This window comes from Podarcis bocagei (genome assembly GCF_964188305.1).
Source record: "Podarcis bocagei genome assembly, chromosome: 17".
NCBI lineage: Eukaryota > Metazoa > Chordata > Lepidosauria > Squamata > Lacertidae > Podarcis > Podarcis bocagei.
Genome location: NC_138143.1, coordinates 17,492,786 through 17,513,022, shown reverse-complemented (window position 1 = coordinate 17,513,022; position 20,237 = coordinate 17,492,786). Strand labels below are relative to the sequence as shown.

Genomic DNA, 20,237 nt, shown 5'->3' with positions numbered 1-20,237 from the left:
TGAGAAGCTGAGCACAGCTGGCTTAAAACTGGTTCTGTTATCTTTCTTTTTTTAAAAAAAATCTTTATTAAGCAATTTTAACAAAACAAATTATCAATCAATGTAAACAATTACTTTTCTCCCCTTTCCCCCACCCCTCCCTCTCCCAACCACTAAAGACTTCCCACAGCTCCCCTCTCTGATTTGTTTGCACATATTATTCTCTGCATGTTGTAAAATTATACATATCATTGCCTTAGCTGTCATATATTCTACTAATAAATTTGTGGGTGTTTATTCAAAACCTGCCAAGAATCATTTTGTTGTTTTAGATAATTTGTAAAAAGTTCCCATTCTTCCTTGAAGTCACAATTGTTCTTGTCACGTAATTTATATGTCAGCTTTGCCAGCTCCGCATAACTCATCAGTTTTTCTTGCCATTGTTCTTTCGTTGGGGTTTCCTCATTCTTCCGTCCTTGTGCTAACAAGACTCTTGCCGCTGTTGTAGCATACATAAATAAATTCTTTGTTTTTCTTGGCAGGTCTCTTCCTAAAATCCCTAACAAGAATGTCATTTTATACATTTTTTTTTCAGTTCGTTATATATCATCTCCCAGAATTTTTTAACTTCTCTACATTCCCACCACATATGATCCAAAGTACCTTCTTTTTCTTTACATTTCCAACATGTATTTGACCCAGTTTTGTACATTTTTGCCATTTGTTCTGGTGTGATATACCATCTATACATCATTTTCATATAATTTTCTTTCAAAAGAGAACAGTCTGTAAATTTCAAGTCCACCTTCCACAACTTCTCCCAGTCCTCAAATTGTATATTGTGTCCTATATCTTGTGCCCATTTGATCTTAACTGATTTGACCTCTTCATCTTTTGGGTGTCCACCAAGACCTTGATGGGATGTGGAAGGGGTGAGTGGCAGGAGAGAAAACATAATTGATACTGAAGTTAAGATGGCAGGGTTTGGCTCAAAGCAGTTGCAGTGAAGGATCCTGGAGTGTGTGTGTGTTCGTGCGGGGACTGGAATGGAATTGCCTTCCCTTCTGGTGCATTTAACTTGCATGTGCCATGCTTAGATGAAGCCCAGCACAAGTTTGGTGTCAGACGAAGATCCATGGAGAGAAGATCATTAAAGCATGTACCAAACAGCTGCGGAAAAGCAGTTTCTGTCGAATGTTGTTTCCCATGAGGCCTCTTTTGAGGCCTGAAAATGCCTCAGAGTTTATAGCCTCTTCTGTAGCTGCTGTAAGGAGTTGCGGGACAAAGGAAAAAACCTGAATGCATTTTCACGCATACTCTTTTGAGAGGAATTCAAATTCAGCAGCCCACTCAACACAATGTCCTCCCCTCTCTCAAATAATAATAAAACAAAATGATTTGTGGAATGTCTTCCTTCAAAACTCTCTTTCTGAAGCCACTGACATGTTCTGTGCCAGATTAGGGGCAACTTCATACATCTTTCCTGCAGTTTTGAAGCACGTGGAACAATGAATTTGAATGAGCAACGTGGAACAATGTACTTAGTTTTCCTTTAGCATCTAATTTTCCCCCTTCCCTCAATGAAAGGCCAGCAGAAATCTACAGTATACTGTCAATATGCACTAATATTTTACATCTGTAACTACTTCACGGGTTCCCCTCCTATGCGTGATGGGGAGCACAACATAACACAACACAACCCTCAAATTGGTAAGGAAAAAAATGGTGCGAATGTTGCCCTAGAAGTAGAATGGACCATTATTTCTGCAGAATAGTCAGTATAGATGCAGGGTGCCATTTTTATTTTACTTCGTAGCTCTGCACCAAACATTCTTTGCCTGTTGTCACTTTTTGAGCAAACTTCACAGTGAACACAACATTTGTAGTCTCTTCAGATTTTCATCCTAGTAGTTTGCTACACTAAAGTTAGACTCACATTCTTTTGAAGTACATTTATTATTCCCTCTCTTGTTCCTTTTCATCTCTTTGTGTACATTGCCCTTAGGTAAATTTATTACCTACTAACATTCTTTTTAGTTCAGGAATTTCCTGGAGGCTGGAAGCCTAAAAGGCAAATATTAATTTGGAATTTTCTTCTCTTTCTATACTTAAAAAGCAGAAGAACCTCTTCTTTGTGTTTCTAATTTTTGTTGCAGTTTTCCCCCCTGTATTATCTTATTGGTCTGCTTATGATTATACTTTTATATATGACAACTTTCTTAGAGGTTTGATATTTGTTGTTCTTTTTTCCTGCTTCTGTTCAGTTGATAAAACTTTGTCTAGACGAAAGTCGATCCTCCTCACCACCCACTGCCAGGGAAAGACCAAAATCTCTAATTTTGCTGAAGTTGATATTGCTATAAAGTTGAACGCCAATGCTACCGCATAGTGGAAGGTTTTATGAATAGTATTAGATGATGTGCAGCTAAGTCATCCTCAGAGGAGACCCACTGAAATCAGTTAAGCATGACCAAGTCCCCTGATTTCAATGGGTCTAACCTTTCAATGGGTCTAACCTAGTTGGATACAACCCAACATCAGCATTCTAAAATCTTAGACTACTTAAAGCCTGGCAAAAAGAAATATTGGTAATAATAATAATAATTGGTAATAAATCCATGGATTAGGGTGCGCAAATTACTTGCCTTGCCCCTGGTGCTGACAACCCACGCTACGCCACTGCTGTTCAGATAAGGAACTATTCTTCAACTGTCTACTAAATATCCTTAAGTGCATAAATGTGTTTACTCACATCTTTAATAAGCCTCAATTATGCCTTATTTCGATTTTCTATTGTCACAGATTCTCAGGAAAATGACCACTGGATACAGTAAACAGTGCCGGATTTAGGGCAGTGTGGGCGGTTCTGCCACACAGGGCACTAAGCTGAGGTGGCCCAGAATAGTAATAGTAATAATAATAATAATACCTATATTTATACTGGTACTTACTCAAAGTTAGGGGTTGCCAAATTTTGTCCTTGCCCAGGGCGCCACATTACTAAAGTCCTCCCCTGCAGTAAAGAACGTTCGTTTTAATACCCCATAGATGAATGAAAGTATTAAAAATAATAGCAGTTTCTTTGCAAGAAGTCATTTAGCAACTTGAGCAGTGAGAGCTCTGTTTTCTAGAACATTCTTCTTGAGCTGCTTCAAACTTGGCAATAACTGTGACTTTCCTTGATCTTATTAATTAAATGCAAAGGCATATCCTCCAACATTTCTCAGATGAAAATAGGGACGTCCTATGGAACAACACCACCTATTATTATTATTATTATTATTATTATTATTATTATTATTATTATTATTATTATTATTATTATTTTGTTTATACCCCACCCACCTGACTGGGTTGCCCCAGCCACTCTGGGCGGCTTCCAACGCATATAAAAATGTAATAAACATTAAACCTTAAGAATCATCCCTATACAGATGTATTCTAAAGGTTCTATAGTTCTTTATCTCCTTGACTCGAAAACTTCGTATCCTTCAACATTTATCCAGTTAAAATAGGGACGTCCTAAGGAAAAGCGGGACATTCTGGGATCAAATCAGAAACTGGTACGGCTTCTGTAAATCCAGGACTGTCCCTGGAAAATAGGGACACTTGGAAGCTCTGACCATGTGAGTCTCAGAAGGTGAGCCCCAAATGCAACGCAGCTCTTGGGGTGAAACAGTTCCCCACTGCTGATCTATCAGAATTTTACCGGGGGAAGGAACATGGAACATTACAGTAGTACCTCGGGTTAAGAACTTAATTCGTTCCGGAGGTCCGTTCTTAACCTGAAACTGTTCTTAACCTGAAGCACCAGTTTAGCTAATGGCGCCTGCCGCTGCGCGATTTCTGTTCTCATCCTGAAGCAAAGTTCTTAACCCAAGGTACTACTTCTGGGTTAGTGGAGTCCTTAACCTGAAGTGTCTGTAACCTGAAGCGTATGTAACCCGAGGTACCACTGTAGACTGATCCATAGTACCAGCAATCAGAAGATCTACAAGACCAAGTCAACATCTTTTGGCTGGTGGGGGAATCAACTCATTATGGCTTCACTGAAGAACCACACTGTTTAAACAAGGGTGGCCCTGGGGTCATAGACTCAAAAGAAAAGTCCTTGCTTTAAACTCTCTATATCTCAGTAGTCTGGGGAATAACAAAGAGAAATGGGTGGTTAGATTACATACCCTCCAACATTCTCCGATGAAAATAGGGACGTCCCATTCCATAATGATAATTTTCTATTTATACCCCACACATCTTACTGGGTTGCCCCAGCTACTCTGGGCAGCTTCCAACATACAGTGGTACCTTGGGTTAAGAACTTAATTCGTTCCAGAGATCCGTTTTTAACCTGAAACTGTTCTTAACCTGAGGTACCACTTTAGCTAATGGGGCCTCCCGCTGCCTTTGCTGCACGATTTCTGTTCTCATCCTGAAGCAAAGTTCTTAACCCAAGGTGCTATTTCTTGGTTAGCAGAGTCTGTAACCTGAAGCGTCTGTAACCTGAAGTGTCTGTAACCCATGGTACCACTGTACATGTTCAGCGAGCTGTTTCTGGAAGTTGGTATTGGCCTAGAGGTCATTTCTTAAAATTGGCCAATTCTCTGGGAGTAAACTCTGTTGCCACAGTGTTTATAATTTATAATTTATTATTTATACCCCGCCCATCTGGCTGGGTTTCCCCATCTGTATAAGATGTTTTCTTAAGAATATAATATAATGTACAATAGAAAAGTAAAAAGGTCAAAAGGACAGGAAGGGGGTCACTCAGGAACCATTTGCTCTCTTATTACTTCCTTGCCTTTGGTTACTCCTGAGTAATTTGTTACTGTTTCTAAAATTGGCAGCCTCGTGTATGTTTTAGGCTTTATTAACTTACATCCTGTGTTTCAATTTAAAATGGCTTTTTAATGCTTGAAATTAAAATTCTTCAGCCTTCAGAATTGCTGTGGCTAGCTTTCCTGCCCCACTGACATTCTTACAATACTCCCCAGTCTGGAAGGGATTTCGGTTTTTAAATGAACGTTCCATATGAATCTGTCTGGGTTGTAAAAAACGGTTCAGGAAGACATGATTGCTTTCTAATCAAGAACAGTATAACTCTTCTTTTTTTTGTTGGTTTTATTTATAATGATAAGTTACTACTTTCAAATGTTCTGTTGTTAGTTTCCCTGTAATAGTACTGCAAATTCAGTAAGAAATCAAGAGGCTGCATTCCTCTATCAATCTTCTTCTTCTTCTTCTTCTTCTTCTTCTTCTTCTTCTTCTTCTTCTTCTTCTTCTTCCTCCTCCTCCTCCTCCTCCTCCTCCTCCTCCTCCTCCTCCTCCTCTTCTTCTTCTAAAATCTTCATCACCGTTTTTTGAAAGCAGTGTGTGGGATCTCGAGAACCGTCACTGGAGTTTCTCTTATACAGCAGGATTTTCCACTTTGCCCCCCCCCCCCCATCTTTTGCTGAAGGCTGGGGCAAACCCTCTGCCATCGCAGGGATTTTAGAACATGGAAGCTACAAGCGGAAGGCGAATCTAGCAGAATTCAGGTGATCTTTCCTGCTCCACCTTTGCACAAGCCCATCTGCTTCCGACTGCACTGGCTGCTAATTAGTTTCCGGGTGCAAACGGCTCAGGACCACAATGCCTCAAGGACCACACCTTGTCATATGAACCGATCTGGACCCTGAGATCATCCTCCAAGCCGTTCTTCATGTGCCTCCTCCTTCTTTGGTGATCACTCGTAGCCAACTAAGATTGTCTCCCATAAACACAGTTTTAACAATGAATCCATAAGTGACTGTGGAGGCCAATTCTGGATCCACACGTCCTTCCACAGTGGGGACATTGATTTCTGGGTGTGAGTGGATCATGAAGAGGGTTTGCCAAACATGCCTTCCTCTTAGCATGTTTATTCCTTTTGTCCTGAGTTTGTGTGTCTTCAAAGCCCATGACACCTTTGGTAAAGGCTGCTCTCCAACTGGAGCGCACGTAGGCCAGTGTTTCCCAGTTGTCTGTGTTTATACTACATTTTTTAAAGATTTCCTTGGGAGAGTCTTTGAACCCCTTTTGTTGACCACCAGCATTACGCTGTCCATTTTTTAATTCGGAATAGAGTAGTTGCTTTGGAAGATGATCATCAGGCATCCACACAACATGATCAGTCCAACAAAGTTGATGTTGAAGAATCAAGACACTGGTGATCTTTGCTTTTTCAGTACAGTGGCATTAGTTCGCCTGTCTTCCCAAGTGATGTGTACAATTTTTCAGAGACACCGTTGATTTAATCTTTCAAGGAGTTGGAGATGGCGTTTATAAGTGGTCCACGTTTCACAAGCATACAGTAAGGTTGGTAGTACAATAGCTTTGTAAACAAGCATTTTGGTTTTGCAGAGAGCCAGTGTGGTGCAGTGGTTAAGAGCGGTAGTCTCGCAATCTGGGGAACCGGGTTCGTGTCTCCGCTCCGCCACATGCAGCTGCTGGGTGACCTTGGGCTAGTCACACTTCTCTGAAGTCTCTCAGCCCCACTCACCTCACAGAGTGTTTGTTGTGGGGGAGGAAGGGAAAGGAGAATGTTAGCCGCTTTGAGACTCCTTAAAGGGAGTGAAAGGCGGGATATCAAATCCAAACTCTTCTTCTTCTCTTCTTTGGTTTCCCTGCGAATGTCTCTTTGCCTCCTCCACAGGAGGTCCAAAGGGTGGCAACACGAGAACAGAGCCTTTTCTGCAGTGGCTCCCCATTTGTGGAATGCGCTCCCCAGGGAGGCTCACCTGGCGCCGTCATTATCTCTGGCACCAGGCTAAAACCTTGCTATGTAACCAGGCTTTTGACCTTTAAATATCTGTGGCCTTTTAGAAGTGGGTGGGATGTTTCCAAATGTCTCTCTTTCCTTTTGGTTTTAATGTACCTATGTGGGGTTTATTGTCTGTCTGCATGGTTGTAAGAGCTTTGGCAATTCTTATACCAAATGATGAAAAATTCTTATACCAAAGAGAATAATTTCGCACCAGTAAATTCTGCGTGATGCCGGTTTCTGGTGTAAATGTGGCAAAGCCAGAAGACAAACGTTTCAGCTAACCAGCACAATAAAGGTCCAGACATTGCGCCTTAAACCAGGCACATCTGAGGAATCTGGTTCCTTGGGATGGAAGGGTAGAAATGGACTATCAGTTAAAAAATGGCTGGACTCTGCAGAAACAGCCTTGCAGAGGATAGGTGATATTCAGTCTGAAATTTAACGTACTATTTTAAAACGAATTGTAAAAAAAGAACAAAGGTATTGAACTCCGTAAAACAGAAAAGGAGTTCTGTATTGTAGAAGTTATAGACTCTTCATCCTACTGTCTATAGGAAAAAAAGTCAAAAACAGAAATCTTGATTTTTCTTAATTACCGCACAGGTTACTTTGTGCTGAGTCAGCAATAAATCCATTCTTGGCAGCACACTAATAAATACTGTGAGCTACTGGAAATATCATCTTTCCACTGAGATTTAAATATGAGTCTCTGAACACATGATACTGAAAATTCCATGGTTCCTTTTGGGAAAGTAGGAAATGTTACCCCAAAGAACTTGTCCGAATTAAAATGTATGTAGTGCTGTCTAAATTTCACTTGGGAGATTAGACTGGGTTGCAGTTGATTCATAAGGCCTATAGTTTCTTATGATTGCAGAATGTACTGTTCTATCTGGTCATTTGTACTTGTCTATGTTTCTGATATTTGAACAGTATTGAACAAGTGGGTTTTAACCTTTCTGTGTGTTGCTTTTTTTAAAAAAAGAACAGAGATTACCCTTTTGTAATTGAGAATTTAAAAAAAGTTAACGTGAGAAAAAAGGAACATGTTTCTCTATAACGTAACTGTTTAAGTAGAATTGTTTCTTCAACACTTTGCGTGAAATATCTAGTGGTTGGAATTGAGGGGTTGGGGAAGCTTTTTCACAAGTATTTCTGTTAAACAGTTTTTAAAAATTCCCTTAGCTATGCCGTACAAATCAGTAGCGACTTTTGCCTGTGCACTGACATAATTCACAAATGATGTGTTTCAAGCACAGAGACCATGTGTAAAAACGCTCTTGGATTTGCTGTATTCAATATAGACTCTTATATCAATAGCAGTGAGCAAAACCCCCCAAGTACAATAGCTGACGAACTATCGGCTTGCACCAAAATACTGAGTTGTGCCCATTCCTGCATTGTAGGGAGTCCAAATAAATGAATATTAGGGTCCCTTCCAACTCTCCAATTCTATGCTTCTATGAACTGGCATCCCTGATATAGCTATAGTTGTGTACAATAGGATATGCATAGCCCAATATGATAGCGAGGCATGAATACAGCAATCTGGGCCATATCCTGCAAATAAAGGCAGTGTTTGAAAGCACACTAAGGGTTAGAATCACACTGTGATTCTGTGATCACAATGCAGTTTGTGTGTGGTTCCAGGCCAGCGAGTGACCCCCTGCATGGAAGGTCTTTTTCGCTACACACAGTTCCTTCTCTGTATCTGCTGTGCAAATGCGCATCTCTTTCTCCAACCCACCATCCCCTACCATCCCAAGGTATAATACTTGCAAAATGATCATATTTCTGCTTCTTCTACAGATGAGCTTAATAATTCACTGAACCTCAAAAATGTTTGAGGAACACGTATAGCTGAGCTGCAGGGTTGGAATGTTGTTGTTGTTTAGTCCTGTCCGACTCTTTGTGACCCCATGGACCAGAGCACGCCAGGCACTCCTGTCCTCCACTGCCTCCAGCAGTTTGGTCAAACTCATGTTAGTAGCTTTGAGAACATTGTCCAACCATCTCGTCCTCTGTCGTCCCCTTCTCCTTGTGCCCTCCATCTTTCCCAACATCAGGGTCTTTTCCAGGGAGTCTTCTCTTCTCATGAGGTAGCCAAAGTCTTGGAGCCTCAGCTTCAGGATCTGTCCTTCCAGTGAGCACTCAAGGCTAATTTCCTCCAGAATGGATAGGTTTAATCTTCTTGCAGTCCATGGGACTCTCGAGTCTCCTCCAGCACCATAATTCAAAAGCATCAATTTTTCGGTGATCAGCCTTCTTTATGGTCCACCTCTCACTCACATATCCCATGGTTGGGATATGGTATGCTAAACAGGACTCTGATTACTCGTCTAGGCCCCAACATTTATACAAAGGAAATGGGGACACCCTATTCAATAATGACAACAACAACAACAACACCCCATCCATCTGACTCGATTGCCCCAGCCACTCTGAGCAGCTTCCAACGTATATAAAAATATAATTCAACATTCAACATTAAAAGAAAACTTCCCTATACAGGGCTGCCTTCAGATGTCTTCTAAAAGTTATATAGTTGTTTATCTCCTTGGCTTGGGGGGTCGTAGAACTCCATACCTTCCAACATTTCTTGGATAAAATCAGGGCCATCCTAAGGAAAAGCAGGACATTCCGGGATCAAACCAGAAACTGGGATGGCTTCTCTAAATCATGGACATCCGTGAAAAATAGGGACACTTGGAGGGTCTATACCATAGGTGTAGGAATGATCGCTGGGTTGTGGAGCACACTCCCACCCGCAGGCAGCCTCAGCTACCTGCACGCGTGACCTTGGGGTGTGGCACACACTCCCCCTCACAATAAGGCCACAGCTGTCTGAACATCTTGCCCTCTGTCTAACCTTTCACGGTCTCAGTAGTCTGCCGTGTCCTGTCTGTGACCTTTTTCTCTGAGACCTTTGTCTCCTTCATCATACATTGTGCAAGGGGAAAATGACGCGGTGGAAACAGGTTCCAAAATAACTTTGTACCACCCCACGATCTCGGGACTGGAAGATGTGTAAAGGTCACAGCCCAAAATGTATCTGCCTGGTTTTGCATATTGTGCCAATAAAAGGAGCCTCCACAGAGCTAGCTGGCAGCTTGCTTGTGCACAGCTCGCCTGCATTATCAACTCCTGCTTCATGTCCTTCGCTTCACATGGGTAGGCAAACTAAGGCCCAGGGTCTAAATCCAGCCCAATTGCCTTCTAAATCTGGCCCGCGGACGGTCCAGAAATCAGCATGTTTCTATATGAGTCCTTTTATTTAAACTGCATCTTTGGGTTATTTGTGTGGCATAGGAATTCGTTCACCCCCCCCCCAAAAAAAATATAGTCCAGCCCCCCACAAGGTCTGAGGGACAGTGGACCGGCCCCCTGCTGAAAAAGTTTGCTGACCCCTGGTCTATACACACTTTTACCAGCCTGATCATTCCAAAATGTTCATTTACTTTATGAGAGAAAAAAAAGAAAAATGCTAAAGAGTACACCATATTTTGTTTTAATCTTGGTTTATTCAGTAAAGAAATAGAATTTTTTTTATATCAGCCCTAATGCTATTCTAACATTTGAGAAATCAGTACAGGTCACTTCAGAGAGAAACTATAACTATAAAATGTGATTAACCAGTTGTAAAGAAGTCCAATAATCCCAATAGTGTTATACTATTTAGGTCAGATATCAAGTTACCAGCGCTGCCAAATCATTTATACTCTCTTGTGCAGTTAACTTTATTATCGGTCTGATCAATATTACACGGCTGGGACATTCCTTCACTATATACCTGAACAGAATTATTTTCCCAGCTATATTGTAATCAGATTATTTACTTTCAGAGGTCTGTAACTTTCTTTAGTTTCATGCCAAATTAAATCTAATTCTTTTTAAAGGTGAGTTGGGAGAATTAGCAAGTCCATTTATTTTGAAAATGTTCGTACTCCCTCTCTGGTGTTCTTCAGAGCTTCGCTGAGTGAAATTAGCTGGGAGATGAGTCCAGAAAGCTCTGTTTACACATCCAAATACATTATTCTTCAAACATTGTAGAAGAAAGTGAAATGAAAGCTTTGCGAGATTAACAGAATAGCATTTGCAGTGCTGGCAGAAATGTATACAATCTGATATATTTTTAAGAGGCGAGTATTGATGTTCATTTTTGGGGGGAGTGTGTTCGTAAGCAAGTAAGTTATACAAATTTGATAATAAGATGTTGCTTCTTCAGAAACATGGTTAGGCACAGATGACACAGACCTGATACCAGCATTTGTATATAACAACGACTCCTTTTCCTTTTCCTTCTGCTTTAGGCAATGATTGTAAGTTTCATCGATGTCTATCAACTTGCGTGCTCCAGAGTCTCTACACTCGAGAGAGAAATAGCGTCCCACCAGCATCACATTGCAGCTCTGAAATCAGAACTCCAAACAGCATGCCTTCGTGAAAATGAAAGCTTGCACTCGGTAAGTGTCTGCTTTTTAAAAATACCGTATTTTTTGCACCAGAACACTCACTTTTTTCCTCCTAAAAAGTAAGGGAAAATGTCTGTGCGTGTTATGGAGGGAATGCCTACGGGTGGTAATAAAAATAATAATTTTATCCCCCCTCCCCTCAGAATTTTACTCTGCCACACAACTCTACAGAGCCCTGCATTTGGTTGCATAACTGGGTTGCATTACAACCCAGTTTTTTATTTATTGCGTAGCTCTGCTGGAAAGATGGAGTATATTACGCTATCTGTAATTTGGCTTTTGCCCTTCAGAGCAAATTGATCACCACCCCCTGTAAAAGTCTTTATAGTTGAGGAGGAAACAGTTGAATTAATTTGTCACCCTTTTGTCCTGTACAAATGCTTGTGTGTAAGACTGTCAAATCAAAAAGTATAGCGTCACATCTCCTTTTTCTTTGGCAATGATTCCGGAGCAAAGTTTATTTAAAGGTTTGCTACCTCCTATTAAGAAATACCGTATTTTTCCGTGTATTGGACGGGTTTTTTGACTCAAAAATCATGTCAAATAACTGGGGTCGTCCTATACACGGATAGTGGCGTGGGGAGGGGGGAGCTGCGTGGCAGCCAGCTGCTTGGCGGCCCGCGCTCTAGGGAGCGTTTCCCGCTCAGGGGAGCGGCTGCCCACTTTGCCAACCCTCAGCAATGGTCCCTCTGGGACAAAAAGTTTAAAAGACAGACTTGGTTTGATAAGGAATGTCAGAAAAGCAAAAAAATGCCTAGCTAGGGAACTTAGAAAATTGAAGTTAAAACAGGATAAACACAGTCTTGCTCTACAAGCTGAGGTAGCCCAATTACGATACAATTATAAATTTTTACTTAAAAGCAAGAAACAAATATATTATGAACACCAGTGGAAAACATTGGGAGATGCAGCACTTCAAAAGGACTCACAGAAATTTTGGCATCTGGTTACCCAAGGCACAAATGGGCTGGGCTACTCGTTAGAAGCATCTGTCCAAGGAACGGATTGGGTGACATATTTTACAGGAATATATGGCCCCTGTCCTGACTCACCCCCACAAGTTTACTATACTCAGTTATTAGAACTGCCAGAATGGCCAGACGTCACGCCCAATCAGATTAAGAGGCTAATCGCAAGCCAACCAGCTAATAAAGCTCCAGGAGAAGACATGATCCCAATGGAGATCTATAAGATAGGACCTGATTTCTGGTCACCCATTTTTGCAAAATTGTTTTGCATACCTTAACAGCTCAGGTCGCATACCTGAAGGGTGGAAGCTGAGTATAATTGCCCCAATATATAAAAAGTGTGATAAGAAAAATCCTGCCAATTATACACCCATTAGTTTGTTAGACGTAGCCTCCAAACTATATGCCAGGCTCCTTCTTGGGAGACTAGAAGAATGGGCAGATACAAATAAGGTGATATCTGAAGTCCAGGCAGGTTTCCAAAGAGGGAAATCCACATTGGACCAGTGCTTTGTGATGAACTTTCTTTGTGGTCCCTCTGGGGTGATGGCGCATTCCCCCTAAAGAAGCTCAACAACTTTGGGCCACCTCCCCTCATTTTCTTTAAATTTAGTCACCTAAAATAGGGGGTGCCTTATACATGGGGGCATCTTATACATGGAAAAATACGGTAATATTGTTAGTTATTTTTTCCGAACCAAACTGGTGAATTAAAACGTGAATATTCTCCATGGACATCTATATTTTCAGTCATAGCATATTCTTTGCCGATGAAACATGGGGTTTCTCTTCCCCACCCCGTACTACAAGATTTAATCCAATTTCAAGTCTAATTTAACCTCTGAAACATTATTGCCCACATATAAATTAAGGCTAACAAAGGGAGCAATCCTTACCTTGTGGGAAGGGCAGATGAGGGTCGCTCGGACCTTGTGGATCAGGGAAGGTAGAGGAGAAGGTCTCTCACCCAAGGCCTCCTTCTTGGGGTGGAAGAAGACATTTCCACCAAGATCACTTGTTTGCCCATTAGTCCCTCAGGGATGTTAGGATATGAAAGTGATGTGTTGGGGGCAGTTTGGGGGAGGCTGTGGATCAAAAGTTATTTTCTCTCCCATTGAAGCAGTTGAGATGGGAAATAACAAATACATGTTTGCAGAACAACTACGGGTTCAAGACTGTGGCTTGTCTCACCCCTGAACCAAACCACACTCTGCGGACAGACCTGGGGTCCAGACATTAAGACAAGCCACGGTTTAGCTATCAGGCCATGGATTCATACATTACTTCTTTAGCTTTTTAGGGCGAAAGTGTGGTGTGGGGTTGCATCTGTGCGCTTTTGGAAGCCATCATCAGGCAACATCTGATTGGATTTTACTCTGATCCTGATCTGATTTTAGGATGTATTTTAATTGATTGCCTGATTTTATGTTAATGTGTTATACATTCGATGTTAGCAGCTCTGAGCCTGGTTTTGGCCGGTGAGGGTGGGGTATAAATAAAAATTATTATTATTATTATTAACACACGTGCAAAATTTAGGATCAGAGTCTTAACTGGCCTAAAACTCTTTACGTATCTTGGGCATCTTGCTTGGTTTTTACATGTTCAACTCATCATCTTTTTTCAAATGTTCCTTTTTGTCTCCGTCCGAATATTTGTTGCGATTGCTACTGGTGCTTAAGTTGTGAACAAGGGAGCGGGCGCCGTGCCAAGTGCAGCCTGCTACACAGGGAGCTGCTTTCCTCTGGCCAGAGAGAGCTTTGAGGAAAGTTCATTCTAACAAACTCTTTTTGAAGTGGAGCGAAAAGCCTCTGAAATCATGCTTTATAAACTATCCAGGTCCCATGTACAGACACAAAGTGTTAGCATTGTATTACTGCAGCTGCATGTTTTGGAATGCAAAACCTATCAAAACAGAAAACGTCTCAGCTATATTACCCATCATTCTTAATTAATGGGTAATATTTGCATACACAATGGATAATTTGCACATAACTAAATAGGTCTAAGCCTGTATGGCCTCCCAATTTTTTTCAGAATGCAGGACTCTCAAAATCCTTAAAAGGAGATGAATATAACACTTAGTTTAGCAACATTCATCTCAACTGATACTGTTTTAGTTTATGCCTATCTGTCATTTATTTATTTATTTATACATACATACATACATACATACACACCCCACCCATCTGGCTGGGTTTCCCCAGCCACTGTGGGCAGCTTCCAGCAAAATATAAAAACATAATAAAACATCAAACATTAAAAACTTCCCTAAACAAGGCTGCCTTCAGGAGTCTTCTAAAAGTTGTGTAGTTCTTTATCTCCTTGACATCTGATGGGAGGGCGTTCCATAGGGAGGGCACCACCACCAAGAAGACCCTCTCTGCCTGGTTCCCTGTTGGTCTTGTTTAATTCCGTGATTGCTTATGCAAATATTCCCAGGTTTGGCTTAGGAAAGAGTCTGGGCAACTCTTGTTTGCATCACACAGCTCAGAACCATACCTGTGATCATGTCGAAAAGAAACAATAAACTTGAACTTCATGGAATCATCAAATCTTTGAATTGTAGAGTTGGGAGGGACCAGCCCCCTGCAATGAAGGAATCTTTCGCCCAACTTGGGGCTCAAACCCATGGCCATGAGATTAATAAATAATAATAATAATAAATAAATGTTTATTTATACCCTGCCCTTCCCGGTTCAGAAAACCAGGCTCAGGGTGGCTGACAACAGATTTAAAACACTTAATTGATGCAACAAAAAACAGCATAAAATACAGTATAAAACATGAATAACAATAGATTCAGAATTCAAAAATCTTTTTTGGGGGGAAATCCATCCAATAAGCATTAGATTATCACCAGGGCTAGCTGGATAAATTAGTCCTATTTGGGCCAGTGAGGAGACCAGGGGAGAATTAGCTGTGGGATCCCAGAGCGGTAATCTTCATAAAGAGGGGAGGGGGAATAAAAGGAAGGGGAATAAAAGATCAGGTTAAATTCAAATTGAAAGCCAGGCGGAATAGGTCTTACTGGCCCTGCGGAAGGAAGTTAAATCCTGCAGGGCCCTGGTCTCATGGGACAGAGCATTCTACCAGGTCAGAGCCATCACTGAGAAGGCCCTGGCCCTGGTGGAGGATAATCTGACTTCCTTAGGGCCCGGGACCTCTAAACTATGATTATTCATGGACCTTAAGGTCCTCTGCGGGGAATAACAGGAGTCTCATGCTCAACCAACTGAGCTATGCATGGCTGAAGCTATATCATGGTTGATATACCTAGAGGCATTCGAACAAATATGCACATTGTCCACATATTCATCAAGGCTTGTCCTTCTGCGGAAGGCATGTTTTGCTTTCTGTTAACTAAACAACAGCAACAACCCCAAAACACAACAGCAACCAAATAGTGGACAAATCCACCACTCCAGAGTATGATTGCCACCCACAATCCCAAAGGAGGAACAGCTATTCCCATTCCTTGCTTGAGGGCAGGGAAATCCTGTTGTTGGCACTGGGAAACGAGGTTATTTCTGCAATCGTTAGGCACTAGGAAACAAAGTTATTTCTGCAAACGTTAGGAGGTTTTAGTTTAGAATGCTGAAGTTTTTGTGCACAAAGAACGAAAAAATGTCCACCTGGCCGCAGAGTTATGCAATTATATTGCATATTGGGAGGAATTCCCAGCAATTACTCAAACGTTTGGAATCTAGATAGTATCACAAAAGAGAGGGGAAACGGGCGAAAAAGAATGAGGAGGAGGAGGATGGAGTGAGACAACCTGAGGAGACGGGGATTGCATGCATGAAGAAGGGATGGGAATGTTCCGGGGTCAGGAGGACAGCTTCAGATCAAGGGGGCGGGGAAGAATTATGAGCCTCAGGAGAAGATGGTTGCAAGTGAGATAACAGCTGGAGAAAGAGCTGGGCTGTCATCCCACCACTGGAAATATCAAGAGTTGTTGCTTTTGGATGCAAATCCCCACTAATATCGCAATCTAACCGCCGCCTGTGTCATTAATGCTTTTATGCGGTTTTGTGTGTGGTATTTATTTCATTTGTTTTCCATGAGGTGTCGTTGTGATGAAATGCCACAAGCTGAGCTAGGTAGAGATGACACAATTCAGGAGACCTTTGGGCAGGCAGTCTGAGAATGTTTTGGGGAAAACAATGTTGTTATGAATCATAGATCTGAGGGCCTTCCCAGATAGTTTTGAGCACAGTCAACGAAAGTGTTACTCATTTTTTGTCGGATTCCTGACACGTCTCTTCTGCACAGCTCTTTGGTCATAGAGACATTGCATTTTCCCAGGAACTGCAATGCTAAGTGCTGGGAAATGCTCCCTTCCCTCTAGTGAGGCGACTTTTGCAATTGCTACTGCTGTATGGAGTGTGACTTCGTATATGATTAAATGGCAGATGCTTCACAAAGCTGAAATAAAAAGAAGAAAATTACAAAGACTTATTAAAAGTCCTGTTCTGGAGTGTAGGACTCAAGACCAATGGCTTCAATTACAGTCACACCTTGGAAGTCGAATGGAAAAACGTTCAGAAACCAAAGCATGGCTTCTGATTAGCTGCAGGACGCTCCTGCAGCCAATCAGAAGCTGCATTGGACATCCGGCTTCCAAAAAAATGTTCAAAAACCGGAACACTCACTTCCGGGTTTTGATCGTTTGGGAACTGATTTGTTCGGCAACTGAGGCGTTTGATAACCAAGGTACGACTGTACGAGAAAGGAGATTCCAACTCAACATCAGGAAGAACTTTCTGACAGTAAGAACTGTTTGACATTGGAACGGTCTCCTTCCTTGGAGGTTTTTAAGCAGAGGTTGGATGGCCATCTGTCATGGATGTTTTAGCTGAGATTCCTGCTTTGCGGGGCGTTGGACTAGATGGCGCTCGGGTCCCTTCCAACTCTACAATTCCATGATTCCATCTGTCAAGCAGAAATGCTTGCGCTGGCGGAACTGTAGTATAGTCATACCTCATGTTATGTTTGCTTCATGATACGTTTTTTCAGGTTGCGTCCCGCGGCGACCCGGAAGTACCGGAAAGGGTTACTTCCAGGTTTCGCCGCATGCGCAGAAGCGCTAAATCATGCCGCACACCTGCGCAGATACAGTGCTTCAGGTTATGGGCTTTTCATGTTGCGAACGGGCCTCCGGAATGTATCCCATTCGCAACCAGAGGTACCAGTGTATTATCATGTCGCTGAATTCCACCCACTCATCTTTCCAGCCAGGCAAGCAAGCAAAAGTATTGCAGTTGAAGGACTTATTTCAACTGGGCAGAAGCCCTCAGGGACTGTGTGGCACATGGCCAATGAGGAGGGCAGCTTGGGGCAGAATCTGGAGGGCTAGATAGAGTGGCAGTGGGTGTTTGGCCTACAGTATCAAAATTCCCCATCCCTACTGCCCTCATGGGGACATGGGTGGCGCTGTGGGTTGAACCACAGAGCCTAGGACTTGCCGATCAGAAGGTCGGAGGTTTGAATCCCCATGACGGGGTGAGCTCCTGTTGCTCGGTCCCTGCTCCTGCCAACCTAGCAGTTCAAAAGCACGTCAAAGTGCAAGTAGATAAATAGGTACTGCTCTGGTGGGAAGGTAAACGGCATTTCCGTGCACTGCTCTGGTTCGCCAGAAGCGGCTTAGTCATGCTGGCCACATGACCCAGAAGCTGTACGCCGGCTCCCTCGGCCAATAAAGCGAGATGAGCGCCGCAACCCCAGAGTTGTCCGTGACTGGACCTAACGGTCAGGGGTCCCTTTACCTTTACCTTTACTGCCCTCATGAGCACAAGCAGCAACAGAATAATTTGACAAATTTTCCTGCTTTGTGTGTGTGTCTGTAAAAATTATTTCCTCTTCAATATGAAGTTGTTGTTTTTTGCTATTCCATGTATGCTAGGCATGTGAACTTTTACCTTGTCAAGCTATCGTAGTATATTTGGAAATTGTAGCAATTTGATTAAAACGTTGCCTATAAGGCAAAGGGGCGAGTTAATAGAATCCATATGCAATTAAAATGCAGAACTAAACGTAATCAGACCCCAGTGACTAGGGCTTTCGTAGTGATAGTCTTACCATGGCCTCTGAGGTTGAAAGTTTATGTTTAAAGTTCCCCATTGCAGCAGTTCCACAGAGCATGGGCCAGATGACAGTTCAGTGTGACCAGGGCATAGGTAAGTCATAACAAGTGCTAACCAGCTTCTAGATACTGAAGGAGTTGCAGGTACCTCTCTCCCTTTTAGCAGGTGGTGTCGCATGCAAAACACTTTGGGTTTGCTTCTTAAAGAAGTGCACTCAGCAGCGGTTCTCTTCTATAAACACTTCGAGATGACGGGTCTTGCTGTGGGAACGTTGCGAGGGCCTCTTATATCTTTTTATAAAAACAACACGGCTATTTGATTCGTGTGAATTCATGTTAGAGGAATCATCTGACAGCCAGAGACTCGACTCTGCGCACCAAGTCACAAAAAGGGTTTACTTTTTCTTTCCCCTCCCCTCCCCCCCCTTTTTAACCGAATTCGAAGGAAAGCAACCCAAAACTTATTTTCTCTGGACAGTTTTAAGAGTCAACATCCTGTGTCGGAGTTCTCTAATCATCACCAGCACAATTTACAATCGGAACACACAGAGAGCCGGTTCAGACCAGCTCATCTGTTGATCTTGGCAGAGGTCCGTATTCTCACTGCGCACAGCTGCCACCCGAGAGACGGGGACTCGGCGCGCGGCTGGAGGAGGGTGGGTTGCAAGTTGGTCAAGACACGAACACATAGGCCTGCTTCATTTCAACAGATGCGCCCTGCTTTCCCGCCACCTCCCCCACCACCACCCTCCAAATAGTATTTTCTTTTTACTGCCTCTTTTAAAACACACACACACACACTCACACACAAACTGAAATTAAATGAGGACCTCTCATGAGCCACTGCGCTCCAGGCATAAGAAATTATAATGTCTGGCTTCCAGAAACTGTCCCGTCAAAATGTGCTTCTGATTAGGTGGCTTAATTACAGCTGTGAAAACAATGTTGATTTAGGCCTCTAGGTTCCAGCGCATGTCAGCCGTTATTAGCTAGCCTTGGACTGAAGCCACCATTCTCAAACTCTGCACCGCGAAAGTCACACACTGCCTTGACAACTTTTTATAAAGGTGGAAAGGTTGCCAGGAGCAAGACACTTATGCAAAATATTTTTCATTGTGCAAATTCCAAATGTGACACAATTGATAGAGATGAAATGGACAGGTCCTGTTGGGCTTCGCCGAGGCCCAAACTCCCAGGTTTTCCCACCAAATATCCCCATTTTAATAAAGTTTTTATAAACTTTGACTGACATAATACTTAATTTTAATTCCTTTAATTCAGTTTTAGTCCAAATCCAGCATGTTGGTTTAACCACACAGTTTTATTGCATCTAAATTTTCCTGACAGTTTCATTTGCTGTCGGGAAATAAAATTGCCATTTTTGCAACATGGGAAATAATGGCCAGTTTCAAATCCAATATGTTTGAAACTTCCTTTGCCTCAAGCAGGTTAAGGCACACACTTAAACTTACTTTTTTGGAGGGCAGTGGGAGAAAGCTCATTAAATAGTTTTAATATTTTAATATAAGTAACACTTTTCTCAGTGGGAACTCTTATTATTAGACTTATGTATTTACACCTGCAGATAAGTAAAGTTTAGAGTAACATACTGCTTCCTTATTTTAAATGTCCCAATGTAGCTTCACTTTTGCGAGAGAAAATTTGAGGTGGTAAAACTTATTTTGTGGTAATATTTGAAGAAGAACCCAGTTCTGTTGTTGAGATGATACAGGGAGTTGATATATTTAGCAAGCTAGATCTGTTGAAATTACCTCAGTGAGATGAAGGATGCTAAAATACAAAGGATGCCTTAACTGATTTTGGATTTTAACGTATATGGAGAGGGAAGCTGAGTACATTTGGTACATTCCCACAGATTCTTTACAGAAGACTAGAACTAAAGTTGTTTTAAGTACCAGCAAGCTTTGTTCCCATCTACATTGTGAGCAACC

The 20,237-nt window shown here is 42.1% G+C and overlaps 1 protein-coding gene across 3 annotated transcripts in view; it reads left to right on the top strand.

Annotated features, from left to right (window-relative positions):
* CCDC171 (coiled-coil domain containing 171) overlaps positions 1-20,237 on the top strand; it is a 205,401-nt gene that overhangs the window by 168,129 nt on the left and 17,035 nt on the right. For all 3 annotated transcript variants that reach the window (XM_081176165.1, XM_081176166.1, XM_081176164.1), the window contains one exon: positions 11,071-11,223. In XM_081176165.1, coding sequence (XP_081032291.1) covers positions 11,071-11,223 — 153 coding nt within the window. The remainder of the gene's footprint in view (positions 1-11,070; positions 11,224-20,237) is intronic.